The 20,535-nt window shown below is 38.8% G+C and overlaps 1 protein-coding gene across 3 annotated transcripts; it reads left to right on the top strand.

Moving 5' to 3' along the window:
* Nucleotides 1-482: 482 nt before the first annotated feature.
* On the top strand, nucleotides 483-20,489 carry inpp5b (inositol polyphosphate-5-phosphatase B). Of its 3 annotated transcripts, XM_046399003.1 has the most exons (23): nucleotides 483-780; nucleotides 1,657-1,736; nucleotides 1,890-1,987; nucleotides 2,141-2,170; nucleotides 2,281-2,391; nucleotides 4,034-4,177; nucleotides 8,702-8,792; nucleotides 9,649-9,819; nucleotides 11,622-11,723; nucleotides 12,027-12,141; nucleotides 13,873-13,989; nucleotides 15,398-15,585; nucleotides 15,874-15,985; nucleotides 16,088-16,197; nucleotides 16,834-16,969; nucleotides 17,232-17,342; nucleotides 17,474-17,639; nucleotides 17,959-18,194; nucleotides 18,364-18,471; nucleotides 18,943-19,027; nucleotides 19,569-19,696; nucleotides 19,778-19,889; nucleotides 20,059-20,489. In XM_046399003.1, the coding sequence occupies exons 1-23, from the start codon at nucleotides 724-726 to the stop codon at nucleotides 20,166-20,168; spliced, it is 2,718 nt and encodes a 905-aa protein (XP_046254959.1). In that variant the 5' UTR covers nucleotides 483-723; the 3' UTR covers nucleotides 20,169-20,489. The 3 variants fall into 3 exon arrangements, with proteins under 3 accessions (XP_046254959.1, XP_046254960.1, XP_046254961.1); XM_046399004.1 differs by lacking the exons at nucleotides 483-780; nucleotides 1,657-1,736; nucleotides 1,890-1,987; nucleotides 2,141-2,170; nucleotides 2,281-2,391 and adding an exon at nucleotides 3,030-3,796; XM_046399005.1 differs by lacking the exons at nucleotides 483-780; nucleotides 1,657-1,736; nucleotides 1,890-1,987; ... (1 more) ...; nucleotides 2,281-2,391; nucleotides 4,034-4,177 and adding an exon at nucleotides 4,631-4,981.
* The last annotated feature ends 46 nt before the right edge of the window (nucleotides 20,490-20,535 follow it).

The following is a 20,535-nucleotide window of genomic DNA, read 5'->3' as shown; positions in this document are numbered from 1 at the left end:
ATTGTTTATTTATGTTGTGTGTGTTTTTATTTATTTAGATTACCATCAGCTTTTTAACTCTCAGTTGTCATCACGTTCGACCACAAAAATCCTTTTTTTTAACTGTGCATAGACGCAGCGGCTGAAGTCCTCCTTCTTCAGGTTTATTCCAAAATAGGTCAAAGCAAGGAGCAGACTAAAATATCTCAGTGTGATGTCAGTTCATCTATATTATGTCTGTTGCAGATGCAGATAATTATAACAACAATAATAATTCACTACTCAGCAACAAAATTGGTCCAGGAAAGCAGCATGACTGTTATTGTTATTACTATTATTTTAAGCTGATTAAATGTATTAGCTACATGTGGGTTTCCTCTCCACTATTCTTACTCTTTCATGTAACTTTGAAGAAAAGGGATATCAGGCCTGAGTTCAACCCAAACTGAGGTGACAGCCCAAACGTGACGTCAGCGCGCGTGCACGGAGCGATTCGGAGTCGGTGCGTGGCACACTCGGATCGGGCCAGCGGAGGAGGAGGAGGAAAAAGAAGAAGAGAAACATCTGGATCTAAAGGGAATAATGTCGGATTACTCGGGCCTCATGAAGCCAGTCTCCTCCTGCTTCATTTCTGGATTTCAGTTGATAGAGAAATAAGACGCCAAACTTCTTCCTCCGGGTATTTTCGTAAGGGAAGCGTGAGAGGGCAGAAATTGTCGCCCAAATAAAGCAACTGTCTTCACTATGGACCAGTCCGTCGCAATTCATGAAACTTTGGAAAGGGGAGAAAACTGCATCATAGTATCCTTTCTTCGAGCGCTGGTTTATGGATTAGAAACACTCCGTGAGAAGGATTAGGCTCCCCTGCTTCAAAAGTTGGACTAATACGGCTCCCTTGAATAATATCAGAGCCTGTAAGGGAGGGAGGCCTGTAGGGTTGAGGCACTGCCACATGGTTGACATATCTCTCTGTATAAATTGTGCAAGTGCGTTGAGGCTGTGCTGTAAATCCAGTCTAAACGGTGCTTTCAGGGCTTGTGTCGCTTCAGTCGGGTGTGACTTCACATGGATATTGCCCAACGCTTGTAGTGAGACCTTTTCTCCACATGATGGCAGCATTCTTCCTCCAGCTGCTGCCTTCTCGTTACAGTTTTTCACTTGAAAAGAAAAGTAACAGCTCAAAAAAAAAAAAAAATAGTCCTGCATTCATAATATTACTTAAATTAATGTAAAGATGTACTATTATTACCATATGCTTTAAATACAAAAAGTAAAAATACTGTTTTGCTGTTACCTTGTTGTATACTATAATATTTTGTTATTTGCTGTTATTATTACTGTTGCATATCTTAACTTCACATACTGCTGAGTAGTTTAATTTATAACAATGCATCACACTTTATAATATGATGATAATGTGCAAATAGGTTGATTTCCAAATGACTGGAGTAATTGGAGTAGAGTGAAAAATGTCCATGAAGTGTAGTGGGATTAGTATAAACTGGAAATTATGAAGGAAAAATATCTAACCAAGTGTACTTACAAGGATAGAAAGATTCAAGGATACAAGGACTTAGTGTACTTAGTTACATGACAGTAGGAGACCTTATTTCCTCGTGAAATATTGAAGGCACCACTGAAGTTAGACATTTTTGTCCTTAACTAAACTGTGAACATGCCATCCAGTGTGATGTCCTCTTTGATGACATTACAGAGAGCAGACTGCTGGGACTGGTGGAGTCGACAAAAGAGCATGCGTGAGTTTTAATAGATGGTACAAATCAGCTATAACATGGCTTTGGTGTGTTATTGAGCAATGTAATTGTGTAAGGGGGGTTGACTCAGACTGATCATTCATTTTAAAAATTGTTCAATTACCGGTATAACATCTGTCTTGAAATGTGTTGCAGAATCTTTATTTACACCCATCGGAGAATGGCCATCACTGCTGATGATGTGTCACTTGAGGACATTGTACCCGTCTCTCTTGAATTTGCTATTGTGGAAGGTGAGCTTCCTTCAGATAATGTACCTCATTTAAAAAAAGAAATGTGCCAGATAATGTCATGTTCTAGATAACTGTTGTTTTTGGTGAAATAATAGCATGACAGCATTTTCTCTGAATTAGCCTTACACATTTCTCATGCTGCACTCTTTTTAGTTTCCTCCCCAGAGGAGCTTGCGGTTGTGGGTGAGTTGCCCTCATTTTCACAGTTCAGTTATCATATGCTACATAACTGATTCAATGCATGATACTGAACGTTGTATATTTTTTTCTCTGTGTTCTTCATCTGATTCTAGGTGGTGATACCAGAGTTAGAGTGAGCTACCAGGAACAGGAGTTAGAGCTCAGACTTCCTTTTGGGTCCCACTCACGACTCTTCCTCAGCGAGGTCAACAGGGCGTGGAGTGGTAGGTCAGCCCTCGGAGACAGACGTCTGTGATGTAACTAATGTCTCTCTTTAACATTCATTAATGTCTTACATGTTAATTGACGTACCAGTTAATATCAATAAACACATTTTCAACTTTGCAATAAGGGTTACTAGCTAACTTTACAGCTCAGCTGAGGAGGACGCCATTAATGTTTACATCTCGCGCTGTCACGAGCACAAGCGCGAGTCCATGAGTAGATGAACGTTTAACATCCATGGTGATACGCTGTATAGTTTGCCAGTCTCCACATCAAACTGTTCTCTACAGGGTGTGCGGATTATCATGATTTTATTATTATTGTTGAGTTTTAATTATTATTATTTTGGGGTGAATTGTCCCTTTAGTAGCAATACAGTATAGCATGCAGAATAATTTAAAATTTGAAAGAACAAGAAAATTTCGATGTGAAGACCATTGATCTCAATTTTTAACACATATAAGTCATACGATTTTAAAAAACAAACCATTTTCTCGTCATGAAATGGCTTAGCTGTGAACATCATGACATACATGTTAATTTACATCTTTGTTAACCATATACTAATATTAGATAGCACCTTATTTAACATTAAAACCTAAACATGTACCAGTATCATAACCACAAATTACATGATTTTCTGAGCAAAATACAAGGCATGCATGTGTGACGCAGCACAAATGATCTGCCTTAACCATCTGTTGGGAAGAAACCTGCTCAGCCAGTCCGCATTTGCCTTGAGGTGACACTAAGTGACAAACCACAGAATCCCTTAATTCTTAAAATTTTAAGTTAGTTTACTGGGAAATAAATTGGAAGGCAGAAGACAAAACACAGATACATTTGTGAGGTTTTTGGTGTCTCTCCTTCCCAACTCACACCAATTTTAGAGGCACAAACAGGTCGTGTCACTTCATCTGTCAGTGGCCGGGTGTTCATGACGCCTGGCCCACGATAAAGAGGAGTGAGAGAATGGGTGGAGTTTGGATGGTGCTTTGTGTAGTTTGTCTCTGTCTCAGCAAAGATAAAAGCAGTTAAAGGAGGACATGTAGCTTCCTCTTCAACAATTCTTCTCTACTTTTGACATTCAGCATCCTGTTCATCTGAATGGAGCTAGTCATTGAGTGATTAGTGTTTAGTCTGCTTTGTTGGGGATGCATCGGTCTTGCCACCGCCTCACGATTCTTCATCAGTCTTGCCACCGCCTCACGATTCTTCACAGTGGATACCTGACGCAAACACGGATGAAGACCGATATGTTGTCTCATATGCCTGGTATATTTTTTGTGGCACTCTAAGATGAGCCACAAAGGCTTTTAACCTGATGAAGGATATCAGTGATGGACAGATTAAATGACATGACACCTGCTGTTGTTAAAAGGAACAGTGTGAAAAATGGTAAAGGTAAGCAGCTAAAAGTGAAATTTCTTTAATTGCACAACAGCATCTGTAACTTGTAGTCACATTTGAAGCAGCAGAGCATTTGAAGGTGATCTTACAAAGTGCAACCACCTACAAACAAATCAGCAGAAAATGCAAAGTTCAGTTTAGGATCTTGTTGTAGTCTTGACAAAAAGACAAAATATTGCAGTCACCCTAACTAATTCTAATTCTTTTGCTCCCCTGTCGGTCTCTCTCCAGATGTTTGCAAGTCTCCCACACAGGCACCGAAGTTTGAATGGATCAGCAAATACCACAAAGCCACCGGAGGCCAGGGAGTTGTCAAACAAGCACTTGCACCCCTCGGCACAACACTCACTAAACTCAACCAGCACCGGAAAACAGGTTTGTTTCCATATTTCTGTTAGCAGAAATTCACAGCAAACATCTTCATTTCCAGTTTCTGTCTATGGGGAGAAGAGGAAATGCTCTTCTTTATATCTTTAAGGTTTGTTGTTTTTTTCAGGTAGGTAGCCTTATGCAGATAAAAGTCTACATCAAAGGTTTGCGTAATAAAGCTGCACTGTTTTGCAAGTATCACTTCCTTTGAATGCAACCTACAAATTCATACATAACTGGCAGGCCGAGCAAAACACCAGTCATACAGGAGGCGTTTTTGTATGTCATACATCTTGTTGTGTCAAAGCAGAAAAGACACAGCAGTGACTAAAAACATTAACTTAAACTCCATTCAAGTGCTGCAGTAAGTCATGACAGCCTGCACAACAGCAGTGTAATGTGATGGAATGCAGTCATTAGTATCCCTATTATTAACACCTGCAGTTATCCTGCCAAAACATGGCATGAAGAACTGGCTACCTGTAAAGTTTTGATTTACTAGACTATACTGGACCTTGCCAGCCACATTTTCTCTAATGTTCCACAATAATATAAAAGGAAAAAGTCTCTTTCTTTGAAATCTCAGTCTCTACACAATATATTTTCTTCTTGAAGTCCATGAACTTCCTGATGTCATGCTGTTGTGATGAGCCACTTCCGGCTGAATTTTCTGCATCGTGGATGAAGGGGGGTAAACTCCTCCTACTACAGCGTTAGCATGGGCAGGTCTCAAACAGGCTGGACGTTGCTCTTCTGCACAGAATGCGTGGGAGTGGTGCAAGGAGATGTCTGGGGTGATGAGAGACTCTGGTATGAAAAGTATTCCTACATTTGTTGATTTTTCGAGGTGTTGAAAGGAAACGCCTTTGCATCAGTCTGTCGCATTCAGTCTACGCTAATTAGCTAGCGTCCTAGCTAATGCTAGCACCTGCTGTAAGAGTTATTATTTCAAAGAAGCTAACTTTAGCTATATTAGCGTCGGTAACAGCCATGGGTCTCAATGATACGTAGTCTGAAATCATAGTTGTATTGCTAATGTTGTCTGTTGCTGTCTCAGTGCCATCAGTGTTATGCCAATGTAGGTGGTTGATGTACTAGTAACGGCTAACATTAGCTCTGGATAAATAATGTTTCTTGATGTTAGTGGTCGCTATAGGACAGAAAATGACACACACCTGCTGCGGTTGGTTTTTGCAATAACATGTTTTAGTGACACAGAACTGTGACCTGCGATTGTGTCATTCATTGAGACACCGCCTTTGGTTGCTTCTTAGGCCGTTTGCTGTTTCATTCTCTGGCTGTTTTCAGAATGAGACTTTCACTTGTTTCTCATCTCGTTAGCTAACTTAGCCTGTTAGCTTTAAATCAGTTGTTTGTAAACTTTTCTCCTCAGTGAGATTAAGGTGCTTACTGTCTGCTTTGCTTTTACATGTGAGACAAGGCTCTCGCCAAATCAGAGCAATTTATGGTTGAGAATAAAACTAAATCACTAAAATGCTTCTTTTGTAGTTTTTTACCTATTGCTTTAAATCTTCATTGGAGGTTCTACATTGTTGACTTTTGTGCAGTTGAAAGGTGGGGCAGTTTCAAATTTAAATCTTCTCAGACCTGACAGCTTGACGTTTATGATCGGTTTTAGATAAAATTGCATAGGCGTGTGAAATTGCAGATAGTCATCCCCTGCAACTTCCTGCACGGTTGTTGAAAGTTTAGTTAAGCTCATAAGCTCATTAAGAACACCAAAGCATGTGCAGGAATGCAAAATCTGACATGTAATATAATAACTGAGCTACTCGCACTCAGGACCCTCATAGGGTCAGGACTTCAGCGTTCAGGTGCTAGTTGCAAAAAACAGTTGCGATGTATTTCACTTGAATGAGTGAATATAAATGTTATAAAAGTATTACGTTTAGTAGGCAGCCTAAAGAGGGGAAATAAAGCAATGAAATGATGCTAATTCCCTAACTTTTCAGCAAAACTAACATATTGTTGCATGACTGCCCTCAGAAGGATGTGTGCGGCACTCAACAGTCATGATATGTTTAAAGATACCACAGCCTGGTGCAATGTTTGCGCATTTAAATTGATCCTCAGGAGTTCTTTTAATTCTTGTTTTGCAAGTTCATGTTACTTTTTACAATGAACATGTCAGTATTATAGTCTACAGTGTTAACTTTTTTGTAACTGTTGTTTTTAATCCAGATACACTTTAGTTCATTTAGGAAATTTGTGAACTCTTGTATAGGTTTATGCCTTTTGAGCTGCCTAGCATTCAAAGCAGTTTTGAGTGAATACTGTAAAGTCACTGTACTGCAAGGTTATACACATAGATGCAAAATAGGAATGAACCCATCTCTACGCCTTATGGTTTATTAATTAGCATAAGTCCTTGCAGTGAAAGGGCTTGGGTTATTAATAGCATGGGGGGTCTCTGGATTTCATAGGTTAATTCAGAAAACTCTTCGAGTCAATTTGACAGTTACATGTGGGGTTTTCTGTGTATGTGCATAAGAAAAATTCCATCTCCCCTGAACTAGCACTCTTTCGAAAACATTTCACAGTTTGCTGGCGCTTTTCTTAGTCAAACAAAGAACCGTCTTCTTTTCCTGTTTCTGTTCAGCAAGTAGCAAAGTCAATGGTTTTGAATTAATATTTCAATTGATTGTTCTGCATGTTGTCCTTTTCCTCAGAGTTCACAATGCTGTTTTCTTACTAAAGTTGGGGGGAGAGAACATTGCCTTTGTAAAACAAATATGCAGCAAAAATAATGTTGTGTCATAATAATAATGAAAGCAATGAAGTCTTTCAAATGTCTTCAAATCCTACTTCTCTAATACAAGTTTTGTTGTTGGGATTGGTAAAGCTTTGTTCAGACTTATTTACCTTTTTAACTTGGATTGTTTGAATAGAATTTCTTTGTTAAAATGTCCCGGTCCTTTTGTTCACAGGTTTATTACCTCTCTGTTTTATTTCTTTAGCTCATTGACCTTGTTCTGAAAGCTGTTGTTTAATGTTTTTGAGTAGTATTGTTGATATCCATCTCCAGTTAGTAAAGATAAGAATCTTAGTGTCAAAATTTAGAATAGCTGTACTGTACTTAAGTACAATTTTGAGTAACTTGAGTATTTTCATTTTTTTAACTTTATACTTCCATTCCACTACATTTTTGAGGCAAATGTTGTACTTTTTTGCTTCACTGCATTTATTTGATTGTTTTAGTTACTAGTAAACTTCGCAGATACTGCAAAGTGGTGACTACAGACAGAGGCGGCTGCATCAGAGCTAAAGTAGCACATTTTTAAATTAATTTATTTTATTCTCAATCTGGCAAAAAGATTCAGCCAGTCCTGAAAATCGTTGAATATTAAATCTGATCACCAGCCAGACAGAAAAGTGGTCAGTCTATAGTATTAGAGCCACAGGATGCTTGAGTTGCATGCTGCTTGCAAACAGGTCATGAAACAAGTGCATCACAGCTTGTGGTTTAAGAGGAAAGTTAAAAAATCATCTTCTTCAGTTCACCATGCTTTATTTACAAAATGCAGACATCTTTTCCTGAACGTATTACTTGCAAAAGTGATGTAAATAGTATTTTTGTATCTTTGTACACATGCTGAAATTTTGTTTGTGAAGAGACAGGAAACAACCTCAAAAACCACCCTGATGAAAGCAAGATAGCCTTGAATAAAGCACAGTGCACTGGAGAAGAGTTATTCAGCCTGTCTTCATGCTGATGAACTGAAGCCCACACTGGTCTGCACCACGCTTTGTGTGTATCTGTGTGTGCTTTAAGATAAGAAATTGTGGTTTTGTTACATTAACATAGCTTCTGCTCGACGGAATGAATAAATAAAAATATGCATGTCTGTTAGGTTTTCTTGTAGGATATATATCATCTTTTAGGTCATTTAGCAGTGCTGTTAGTCATTTGCAATCATAATGTAGCCTGCTTTAACTTTGTTGAGTTCAATTTCCTGCTCAAAGAACCTGACTTTCCCTTTCAGAGGAGCCAGCTGTGTCCCTTGCCAGGCTGCAGGAGACAGGGGCCAGGCTGTCTCATACTTCACACTTGCCCATTAAATCCAGCTACTTAGGATGCAATAACTGTAACCGGCTGCAGAGACAGCCACAGTCGATTGACGACAACAATTGAGCCATGACTTGACAGTTTTATGAATGGCTTGTCTGTTACTTGTAAGACAAAATACCTGTAATTTAGTCTTCATATCAGTTATTAAAGAGTTAAAGTATGGGTTTACTCAGGGCTGGGTTCATGCTTATTAGACTGAGTTGTCCCTGGATGTAAATACCTAGGGCAGATTTTAAGTGTTGATGGGAAGGTCTCCATACACAGTGACACAGAGTCTCTTAACTGTCAAAAATAATATATTATGTGCAGGCAGTTCTAAGGGGGACTCCGTGCATAGCTTTAATGCCTCCATTTATCTGTACATTTTGTGTTTTGACATTATAAACAAGTATACTAAACAAACACTTCATCCTTTTTTTTCTCCTGCTCTTCCTGAACAGAGAAACCATCAGACAAAAAGGGATCTTTAGAAAGGGAGAAAGGTTCTAACAGTGGCACACAGAAGTCTAAAGCATGTTCCATCCCAGAGAGGTGAGTCCTTTTTATTCATTCACATGTGGAGGTTCCCAAAACCAAATCTCTTTACAAGACCATTGTTTTACAAAGTGGTGTAAAGAGGCTTATAATATAATCCAAACAAACTGGAAGTACTGTTACATCAAGATATAATTTGTAATGTTTGTGCATCAAACGGTCTAAAAATGGCAACACCTTTGTGATTTTTTTTTCTTTTGTTTTTTTTTTGTCTACTTAAATGATAGCAAATGCTTTCGACAAACCCAGAGAAATACATGACTTTATTCAAGGCATCGGATTTGGCATTGAGTCGTACAAATGGTATTGGAATATGCTGTTGTGTACTTTCATCCACCATTATTACTACATTCACTGTCAATGTGCTTAGCAGCACCTTGATGATGAGTGCAACAAGCGTTTAAAGATGATAAATTTTAAAATACAAATTTGTTCAGTTCAGTTGTTTAACCTGGAAACCACTGCTGCCACTCTTGGAATGAAGCCTGTATGCTAAGATGGAGTTTAGTTACAGAATATTCCTGGAAGATTACAGGGTCCTGTCATATTACATTTCTTCTCCTCTCCGCAGCCTCATTCCATATTGACAGCTTGTTGCTGTTGTGATCTACTGTACATTAAGCTGTTAGTATGGAGCGGGGTGTCATGTTATTATTCATTTCATATTTCATTTTATTTAGAGCTTTTGAGTATCCTGAATGTGAGTTGGCAACTCTGAACAGAAAAATCTCACCAACCTAATGATCATTTGCTTTCTCAGAACTCATACCAGCATGAGAAAATGACCCTGTTTCTATCTTGGTCCCCTCTCACCCCAGCACATAACTGTTACTTATTCTTTCCTGGTGTTCAGTCCGGGTCTCTCCAGTCGAGAGGACCGGGATGACCTGGTGCGCTCCTCCAGCCACACCCCGTCAAACAAAGCTCAGATTCTGGCCATGCCGCAGTTCGGCCTGCGTGACAACCTTATCAGGTGTGAGCTGCTCAAGAAGGAGGACCTGTACACTTACCTACAGGACTTCAGGTATTTTACTCTTTACTGCTTTTTGTGTCAGTTTACAGTCTTGTTTTAAAAATATACCTGTGTTTGGCAGATGGTTGCAGACACATTGGTATAAACTGATCTTTTACAATCCAATATCATGTCACTGTTGTAGAAAAATCTTACGTTTTTTACTCTGCTTTGGGTGGGGCTATGAGTGCTTTCATATTTCATTTAGGCTTATCTAGATGGGTGTGATATGGTCTTTTGTCGATCATTTTTCTCCGTCTGAAACTGTTAAGTTGTATAGGTTGATGTATTGGGGCATTTAGAACCAAGAAAACACAATAATAAAACACATATGAACATATACCACAATGTTACAGTACCCATACTCTTTCTAAGCCTCATATTATTGCACCATAATGACTTGTTTCACACATCTACATGGAAAACCGTAAAAAAAAACAGAAAAAGCCCACGGTGTAACTGTGACCAAAGTTTGTATTCTAGAAGTGTTATGTAAAAAGAATGAGTCAACATCTGTGGGTTTGTATTTCTGTGTACTTAGCTATTTGCTAAAATAAGCAGAAACTGTCAAGAAAACCACTAGCCTAGTGCAGAAACTTACTGGAGCTCAAGCTGTACTTCTTAATCTCATTCTTATTTACTGTAGAAATTAATATACCCGTAGAGGCATAAGCATTTTTTTGTTTCTATTAGGTGATTGCAAAAGAAGCATCTGCTGAGGTCAGCATCATGGTTTAGTTATTAACCTCACTGTCTCCTAATGGTATTTCCAACCATATAAAGAATATAGGAAAAAATAAACAGGAGTATACAGATGAGGTTTTAAACAGTGCTGTTGAAACATTAAATGTCTGTTGGCTCAGTGGATGACGCCTTTTCCTGTCACCAAAAACGTCCAGTAGTCCTATTCCCATGTGCAGTTTGCGTGTTGGTACAGGTTTCCTCTGCATGTTCTGTTTCCTCCCACACCCCAGACATGACACTCAGGTTAATGAGGAACTCTAAATTGTCTGTAGTAGTGAGTCTGAATGACTGACTCACAACCTCTCCAGTTTGTTTTCCTGCCTTTTGCTCAAAGTGTGCCGGGAAGGCTCCTGTCCATGCATTACGTTGAACAGAAATAAATATTTTGAATTTGAAGCATATCCGTAATTGATTTAGTTAAATAACTAGTGAATATTTTCAACTTACACATGTAAATAACTTGTGTAGGACATACTGATTGGTTGAAGAGTTGCAGCAGAGTAGCAGTACCCTGAAGGTCAGAGAAAAGGGGCTGTTGAATGGGAGGAAGCTGACTCTCAGTCTGGACCCTGAAGAATGAATCTCAGAGGGAATATAAATAACAGGAGTGTGGACCTCGTACCATTTCTCACAATTGAGTCAAGCCCCTGTGGTCAAACAATATTTTTAAACTCTGCTGTCTCTTTGTGATGTATACAGCTGAGTGTGAGGACCAAGGTACACTTGATCAGAATTCGTAGTTATGATGTGCTGTCGGACCATATCGGAAACCAGAAATGCTTTATTGCTGCTGCACTCAAGTGGGAGCAATAATTATTTATATATGGGGGATAAAAGTGCAAATTTCTATACAGCCTCCTGTAAAACATTCATAGTACTGCACTTGGTTATAGTCACGAAAAGCAAAGCTCCATCCCTGGCTCCTTTCCTCACTCTGCACAGCTGGCCAATCACGGTGTTAAGTGGGTGTGGATATCAGATGATCAGTTTTGGAAAGTTACAAAAATAGTTGGACAAAGTGTATTCCTCTCCTTTGTGCCCACTTCCCATCTCCGCTTCTTCTGTTCTAGCTTTTTTCTGGGCACATACAATGTCAACGGACAAACACCTAAGGAAAGCCTCCGTCCTTGGTTAAGCTGCACTCCCAACCCTCCCGACATCTACTGCGTGGGGTAAGTCATATTCACCCTGCTGGGTAATAGCTTTGCAGTTCTCCACCTGATCCCATTACACAGACAGACATGTACTGTTCAAACCTCTGACAGATTTATGCAACATTGATTCTGTTTCAAGCAGGAGAACACGGCCACCCACATGTTGTGAACTATGTGTCCACCGATGCCCCCTGTGTTTGAGTTTAGTGCTTATGGTTGAGGAATGAAAAAAGTTTTGAAAATATCACCTAACTGCAGTGTAAAGCGCAAGCACGTGGATGAAACTCTCAAGAACATTTTACTGTTTGTCCTTCCTGACAGTTTTCAGGAACTCGACCTCAGCAAAGAGGCCTTCTTCTTTAATGACACCCCCAAAGAGCTGGAGTGGACAAAGGCTGTGTCTGAGGCCTTGCATCCAGGTGCCAAGTATGCCTTAGTAAGGAAGTCCTTTTTTTCTTTAGTCTTGTTTCTTTGTTTTATTAACCAGTAGCTGTTGTGCAGACTCTACCTGTGAATGTTATTGCACATATTGTCTGTGGGGATTATTTAGCTCTTTTTAACATGGAGGTTTGGTACCACATTCACATTTGACCAGTGTTGCATATTTTCCAAGCAACTTTGACTGTGTTTGCCTGGGTCCATAGCAATTTTCTGCATAATACGATATTACTGCATTACATGGATTATTACACTGGTTAGGAACAGTCATGATATTCGTGTTTGATGAGCCGTAGTCAAGGTTTATATTTTTGGTCTTTTTCTTTTTGTTCCCCTTATTCGCTTTCATCTACTTCTCTTTTTTTTTTGAGTGCTGACTCTAGCTTATTTGCTTCCTTTTTTGGCTAGGCAGTCTTCTTCTAGTTATCTTAGGGCCTTACAGGATGCCTCCAAGAGCCAGTATAAAGACGTGTCATTTCTTCCTTCACTGTAAATGCTCTGACTAAAGCACACTTGGATGATGTGTAACTGACTCTGTACAGCTCAGTGGGCTGAAAAATAAGTGTTTTCACCTTCATATTTCAATGTTGGTTCATGTCAGATTTCCAGAAAGGCTCATCCAACTATTTTGCTACCTCCCATGCAAAGCTGCTTCATATAGTGGGATGTACTCTTTACTTCCACCGAAGTGGTGATGTTTTCAGTCCAGCTTGTTTGTCTGTTGATCAGCAGGATTACAGAAAATTCTACTGGTTCAGTTGTCATGAAACTTTGTGGAAGGGTTTAGCGTTTAGCCTGGACCTCAGAAAAACTTACATTTCAGATTAGATCCTTATCTCAGGGTGGATACAAACTTTTTTTTTTTTTTTTGACTTTCGTTGACATTGTGAGATAGGGCATTTGACCCTGGCAAAATACATGCAATACATCTTAAAATCCAGCAGATGGTAGTAAAGTTTGGTTGTGATTAAACATAGCCAGTTGTAGAAATTTGCTGACTTCACAACATCATCCACATTCACGGTCGCTAGTAATCCTCTGGGGTAGCCTGCACATGTAATTGCTCAAACTTAATACAGAAAGCGGTCATTTTGGAGCTTTACAGAGCACATAAAATAATGCTTATTTCTCTAACCAGTGTGTGGCTATAGATTTGTAAATACACTCATATCTTGCAACTAAATATACCTTTATTCACACCCAAATATGAATTGTCTGCAATAACCTTCATCAGGGATATTAAGGAAAAATGGTCAAACTTAAGGTCTCAACAGAACAAGCAATAATTAAGTATATAGTATAAGTCACATAAAATATGCACAGCAGAGATGATGAAGCTTCCTTTAGGCACAAGCATATTTTGACATAATTTTAATAGTTTTGGGAATATGTCCAGACATATAGTGGTTGTGCTTGCAGATTTGCATATCACGGAAGACTGGATTACTTGCCTTGATGGAGGGCTGTGCTCACAAAGTGCCCTTTTATTGTAATTTGTTCCTGTTTGGCTTGAGATGAGACGTTGAGTTAGGCTAAATGTTTTCAACTATAAATATTATTATTGTTTATACTAGCTGTAGTTGAAACAGTTAAGATGATATGAAGCAGCAAAAACTGCGTTTAAGAACTTTTGTACTTTTAAATATCCAGTAAATCTGCATTTTAGGTTACTCTAAACTGTTTTCCCTTTCTTGTTATGAAATGATGTTATAGTCATCTTCTGCCACAGGTGAAGCTGGTGCGTCTGGTGGGCATTATGCTGATCTTCTATGTGAAGAAGGAGCATGCAGCGTTCATCTCTGATGTGGAGGCTGAGACTGTGGGCACTGGCATCATGGGAAGGATGGTAATTACTGATTCCACAGCTCTTATTTAGTTATGCATTGGTCCTCATTTAGGTTTATTGCTGTCGTGTGAAGATGATAATGCTAATGCTATAAACAGCATTAGCTGTTGAGAGCAGCCCGAATCAGAGCCCATTATTCAGGCACCATGCATTTTGTATGTCCACAGGACATAAGGGAAACAGTATTTGCTCATGTACCAAAACCAAAATGTTAAACTACTTCCCTCCTGCTGTGGTATTTTTTTTCCTGCTCTCGCTGATTGGTATTGTCCATGATGTGTCAGATCAGTAGGTGTTTTTTGACTGGTTCTCCTTTCTCTTGCTTTGTCAGAGATCTAGTAAAATGACTAACAAAATCGAGTTGTACATAAATTTTTATGGACTTCAATTGACAATTGCAGGCAAATATAGAAATAAAAATGGCTGTATTCAGTTAAATTCCAGCTTAATTTCAGACTTACAGCCGAGTCCATAGCTTTAAAAAGAAAAATAAGGCCTAAAAGATCATTCAATTTGTCATTATATTTAAAAACAATTCATATGTAGACAGTCTCTCCAGAGTTTACCGAGCCTGGATGAGTATGCAGAGCACCTCTTTCTAAGGCTGGTTAAAACCTCTATGATGCTGTTCTCTGACTCCTCCGAGCGACAAACCAGAGAACACAAACAGCTGACTGGCACTATACGTCTTTGGAAACCTGAACCAGCATCCTCGTTGCATCCCCACCCACCCGCAGCTACACTAAAGATGAGCTGTATACATAGGTGTGCAGAAGCTCTCAGTAATGAACATTGTCAGAACGCATATTGCAAAACATGCAAAGTGACATATTGACCTGAGGACATAATTTACAACACAAATAGCTCTGTTATCACTTAAATCATCCATGAGAAGACAGCTGAGGTATTTTCTGAAACTCAACCTCACTTCTCTAGTTTTTACTGTCATGACATCACTCTTTTTGGCATTAAATTTAATGCTGTACATATTATTATGCACAATGGTTTTGCTGTGATGGTTGCAAATGTTTTCTTGTTCCTCTGTTGGACTGCACTTCACTTTAGAGCTCATTCATCCATGATGCACAGCATCCAGCAGCTCTGGCCATCCTTACTTTGCAGTCACTGCAGTTTAGAGCAGATGGCTGTCTTGTGACCAATGGGAGCCTCTGTGAGGTTGCTTCATCCTTTCCTGCAGTAATGACAGACTGCAAATCATCTGAAATACATCAAGTATGGAAGTGTTTGCATAATGTTAGGTTCCTGTCAAGAAAAAGAGCATATACTTTGTTCTTTCTAAATCTTTTTTTTTTTTTTTTTTTTTTTTAAAGACCATTTAGTTGTGTTTTTTACATGATTCTAAGTGAATTTCTCTCTCTCTCTTTCTGTCTCTCTTGTTGATTTGTAGGGAAACAAGGGTGCCGTTGCGATCCGTTTTCGTTTCCACAACTCTGACGTCTGTGTGGTCAACTCTCACCTGGCTGCCCATATTGAAGAGTATGAGAGACGTAATCAAGACTTCAAGGACATTTGCAGTCGTCTCTTGTTTCGCCAGTTTGACCCCACCCAGCCTGCACTCACTATCATGAAGCATGAGTATGAAGCCTATTAAATATTGCTGTTACAATAGAATAGACATTAGAAACATTTAGCATAGTCATTATGCCAGTACATTAAGGGTAGACTAAGAATTTATCATTCAAAATCACTTTTGCTGTTGCTGTTTTGTTTTTAATCAAGATAATGTATGTTTGGATTTACGATTAGGATTACTGTGTTATGTTAACTGAATAAGATTATGCCAGTTCTTATAAAATATTCAACTGTGACAGTATGTGATCCATATTCAGGTGTTCTCATGTTTATCTGTGCCTCCCTCATCAGTGTGATTTTATGGATTGGGGACCTCAACTACAGAATCAGCGATCTCGACGTTGACAGTGTGAAGGAGCTAATCAGCAGGAAGGACTTTGAAACGCTGCACACTTATGATCAGGTGATATCAGCAATCGTCTCTTCTTTCTGCTGTTTTAAACAGTCTTTACTCATCATTCACATGTACGAATGGTAATACTTACCAGCTGCGTATGGTCCTCAGCTCAAGAGGCAGATCGATGAGGAGGCCGTGTTTGTTGGCTTTGTGGAGGGACAGATTGATTTCCAGCCCACCTACAAATATGACACTGGCTCTGACAATTGGGACACAAGGTAACCTCTTACAAAGGCCTTTCTGTGAATAGCAGAATGGAATATTTTTGGTGAGGAGATCATTCCACAATAATACAGTAATGTAGTAATGTTCATAGTTAAAGTAAGGATGATTGCCAAAAGTACTCCAACCATGAGAGTCCTCATTATGTGCCATTTTTTTAATTGTTTTATTGTCTTTATTATAGTAGAATAAAATGTGTGCTGGTGTTAAATGTTTGTCAAGGCTTTTTAGTCTGTAAACATCTCTTAAAGTGTTTTTTAATGGGAAAGCATTTGTACGCGTTTTAAATTAAAACTACTTTAGAAAGAGCTGCTTTGTATCAGAAACCACCTACAAACTTTAAGTGGCACTAGTGGCCCTAATAAATTTAGCCTCCCAGTTTTCATGCTGTTAATTAACATTATCAGTAAGCATCCCTCACAATTGATGTGGCCCTAAATTGCAGGAGCAGTGAGATGTTTTCTGCTCTTTTAACTCCTGCTAAGATAATTTTCCTACAGAGATCGTATCATTTACTTTGAAGTATGTACAAATACACTGACATACGACCTTGTTTATAGTGATGCTTTTCATGGTGAACAATGTAATAAACGTACTTAAGCGTCAGCATCTGTTCTTCTTTCTCCATTTAGTGAAAAATGCCGTGTGCCTGCGTGGTGTGATCGTATCCTTTGGAGAGGGAAGAATATACAGCAACAGCATTATCAGAGTCACATGGCTCTGAAGACGAGTGACCACAAACCAGTCAGTTCCCTGCTTGTCACTGGGGTAAATATTCAGCCTTCTTGTTTGTGAAAGATGTTACTTCTTTTAAAGCTCGTGCATACCTCTGAAAAATAGGGGGAGGGAAGAAGAGATGGTACTTTTCTTCAATGAAAAGCCCATTTAGATTCAACTTTATCTGCTCATTTCCTGTCAGCGGGCTTCAGTTTTTTACCTATGTCATATCGCATACTTACTGCAGTGATATTTAAAGGTAATATAACATATGTCTATGCTGCATTGTCACCTTACACTTCTGTTTCTACAGATCAAGAGAATAAACAATGAGGACTATAAAAAGACCTTTGAAGACATTGTACGTGATATAGACAAAATGGAGAATGAGTGTATTCCGTCTGTAACATTGGCCAAGCAAGAGGTAATGTTTCCTATGTAATGCAAGCTGTAATCCCTCTATCATAGGCAATGTAGATATTTAAAGGATACACTGACATGAAAAAGAGTACAGTTTTTCCATCTTGTCTTATGAATCCTTTCCTCTTTTTTCAGTTCCATTTTAAGGATGTGAAATACATGCAGCACCAGGCACAGACACTGAGCCTCTTCAATGACGGGCAGGTTCCGTGTCAGTTTGAGTTCATACAGAAGCCGAATGAGCCCACATACTGCAAGCCCTGGCTTACAGCCAACCCCTCCAAAGGCTTTATTTCCCAGGGTGAGTAGAGCATAAAGACATAAACAATTTGAGTCACAGATTTGATTTAATAAAGCATCATGGGTCTTGCCTTCATGTTTTAGAAATGGTTAACCACGAGCTACAGGGCATGAACTCTTTGATTTTGACTGACAGTGGCTAACATTTTATCACAGATTAAGGATGTCTCGGTACTTTGCAAATCCTCAGTACAAATACTCTCTACTATAGTGATCCTCACAACATAACAATTCACTGTAGCAGCAGACATCTGAATTTTTCAATTACGACAGCTGGGCCCTTGCTTACTTAATGTGTGTTCGTCTCTCTCAACATGTAGGTGGTTCTGTGGATATTGAGCTTGAGGTTTTTGTAAACCGCTCAACAGCACCTGATCTCAACTCCGGAAAGGAGCTGATTGAAGACATCCTGGTGCTCCACCTGGAGAGAGGCAAGGACTACTTCATCTCAGTGTCAGGAAACTACCTGGCCAGCTGCTATGCCACCTCCATCTATTCTCTGTGTCACATGAGGGAGCCCATCCAGGACATGCCGCTAGAGACCCTCCGTGAATTGGTGAGTGCCACTGTGTGCAGAGGCAGCGATAGTGTTCTTGAAATACCTCTGTCTCTCATAGGCCACAGCGTAGTAGTTTGTTTTTTTTGGTTTTTTTGTAGCTGTGCAGGTTTGGAGTAAAACACTGAATCCATTTTGACTAAACTACTTCCCTTTGCTCTGTTCTCAGGCGGAGATGTCTGGCAATGAGAATGCGTTAAAGACTGAAAAGCCTCTAGACATTCCTAAAGAACTCTGGATGATGGTGGATCACTTGTTCCGAAATGCAATCAAACAGGTCAGAAAATGTGTTGCTTTTGGCAGTTTTCTTGTTTCATATCCTTGTGAATTACGTAGGTGTTTGTGTCCTTCCTAACTTTTTTGTATCTGTTGTACGAGGGCAAATAAATGAAAGTTACTACGTGCTGCATAAAAAGTTTCAAGGTTTTGTTTTGTTTTGTTTTGTTTTTTTTTAGAAGCTACAAAACCATTTGTGTGACTCAGTAGTTGTGCCTGCTAGCATAGTGGCTTCATAAAGCCTCTGCATTGCGATTTTATGAGCCTTGATTCAAGTAATTTAAACACAAGATTGTGCTTTTTTTATTTTAATTGAATCATATCTAATCAAGCCCATTATTTTCTACAGCGCACGTAAACATTTTCATAATTTAGTTTCTTTAATAAATGAACTTTTTAAAGTAAATAAAAAAATAATATATGTTGTAATAACCTTTAATATTTATTAATATTTATTGTTCTCTATTTGCAGGAGGACATATTTCAGCAACCTGGGCTCCGGAGTGAATTTGAGGACATAAGGGATTGTCTCGACACTGGCATGCCAGATTCTCTCCGTATCCTTCACTGTACTACAATCATGATTATTGATGGAAAAAAAATGTTCATCTTAGAATATTTTAAAATGGATTGAAGACATAGTCCACACATAGCTTTTGTCATACTAGTTCACTTGGTATGGAATAAAATAGTAAATAGTAGTAGTATTTACTAGTAGTAGGCCTGTGAATATTCTCATTCATCCAGGTCATGGTTATCTCAAGGAAATTCAATCGAATGCAACTGTTCAAACTTGAACTGATGAAGCCTCTTGGATGAGAGGTGAAACGTCTTCAAAGACAAATAACTAAGTCCAGTTGCATTCGATTGAATTTTCTTGAGATTTACTAGTAGTACTAATAGTAAATATGACCTGACAGTCAGTACTTTGCCCTCATGCAGAAATACTGATGCAGTGTAAGAAAAATGTCTCTTTCTAAACACTGCATTGAATTCCTATGTAATCTGTCTGTATGATGGGGTACAATGCTGTATTATACTGTATCTACTGTATGTACTGCTCAAGAAATGTGTCCTTGACTCAGTATTGACTTGCAGCGGGTAGTAACCACTCAGTGGCAGAAGCCTTGCTTCTCTTCTTAGATGCCCTCCCAGAGCCTGTGGTTCCCTTCTCCTTTTACCAGCAGTGCCTAGAAAGCTGCTCCAATGCCAGTCAGTGTGAGAAAGTGAGTGAGACAATCCAGATTTATTTCATGATGTGCAAAATGTCTGGCTTTTGTTATACTGGTAATTTCTTTTCTCTTTAGATAATTTCCATGCTACCTCAGTGCCATCAAAATGTGTTCAACTATTTAGCTGCCTTTCTCCGTGAGCTGTTGAAGAATTCTGCCAGCAATCGATTAGATGTCAATATCTTGGGTAAGAACCTCACTATTATTCTGTTATGACTCAAGGACTGCCGACTGAATCAACCCCCAACCTGTATAAAAGAAAGGGAACTGTGCTAATAAAGATAGTATTACAACCAAGAAAAGTATCACTTTGTTCATACTATGCAATGTGAATAATATATGTTCTTTCTACATAGCCACCATTTTTGCCTCCTTGCTCCTGAGATCACCAACGAAGCAGGATCTTGCAGAAAAGAGAAAGACTCAGGAATTCTTTCAGCACTTCCTGACCCAAGGATCCACTTAATTGGAGGATTTGAAGCTGAAGTTGAACACTAAAAACTGTACCCAGTATTTGAAATAAAATGTAATGGTTTCTTATATTCTTAGATGGCTCTTTGTATAGATAGAGTATAATTACTGTAAGTGACAGCTGTTATCTGATATTAGTTTGTTTAAAAAAAAAATGTTATCTGTTGATTGACAATGTCTATTGTAAATCATTGAGCATCTATAGAGATAATTTTTAATGTATGTATATTTTATTTAAGAAAAATTATTTGTATTTTAATGTTTCTGATCTCAACAGCACATTGTTTTTATACATAAAACAATTGGAAACAAGGTGTTGGTGATTGGTTGATTGATTTTTTTTTTCAGTTCATCTTGCCAGT

This window comes from Scatophagus argus, chromosome 9 (assembly GCF_020382885.2).
Source record: "Scatophagus argus isolate fScaArg1 chromosome 9, fScaArg1.pri, whole genome shotgun sequence".
NCBI classification, from domain to species: Eukaryota; Metazoa; Chordata; class Actinopteri; family Scatophagidae; genus Scatophagus; species Scatophagus argus.
Note: the sequence above shows the minus strand (reverse complement) of the source record. Positions and strands in the feature narration are given on the sequence as shown.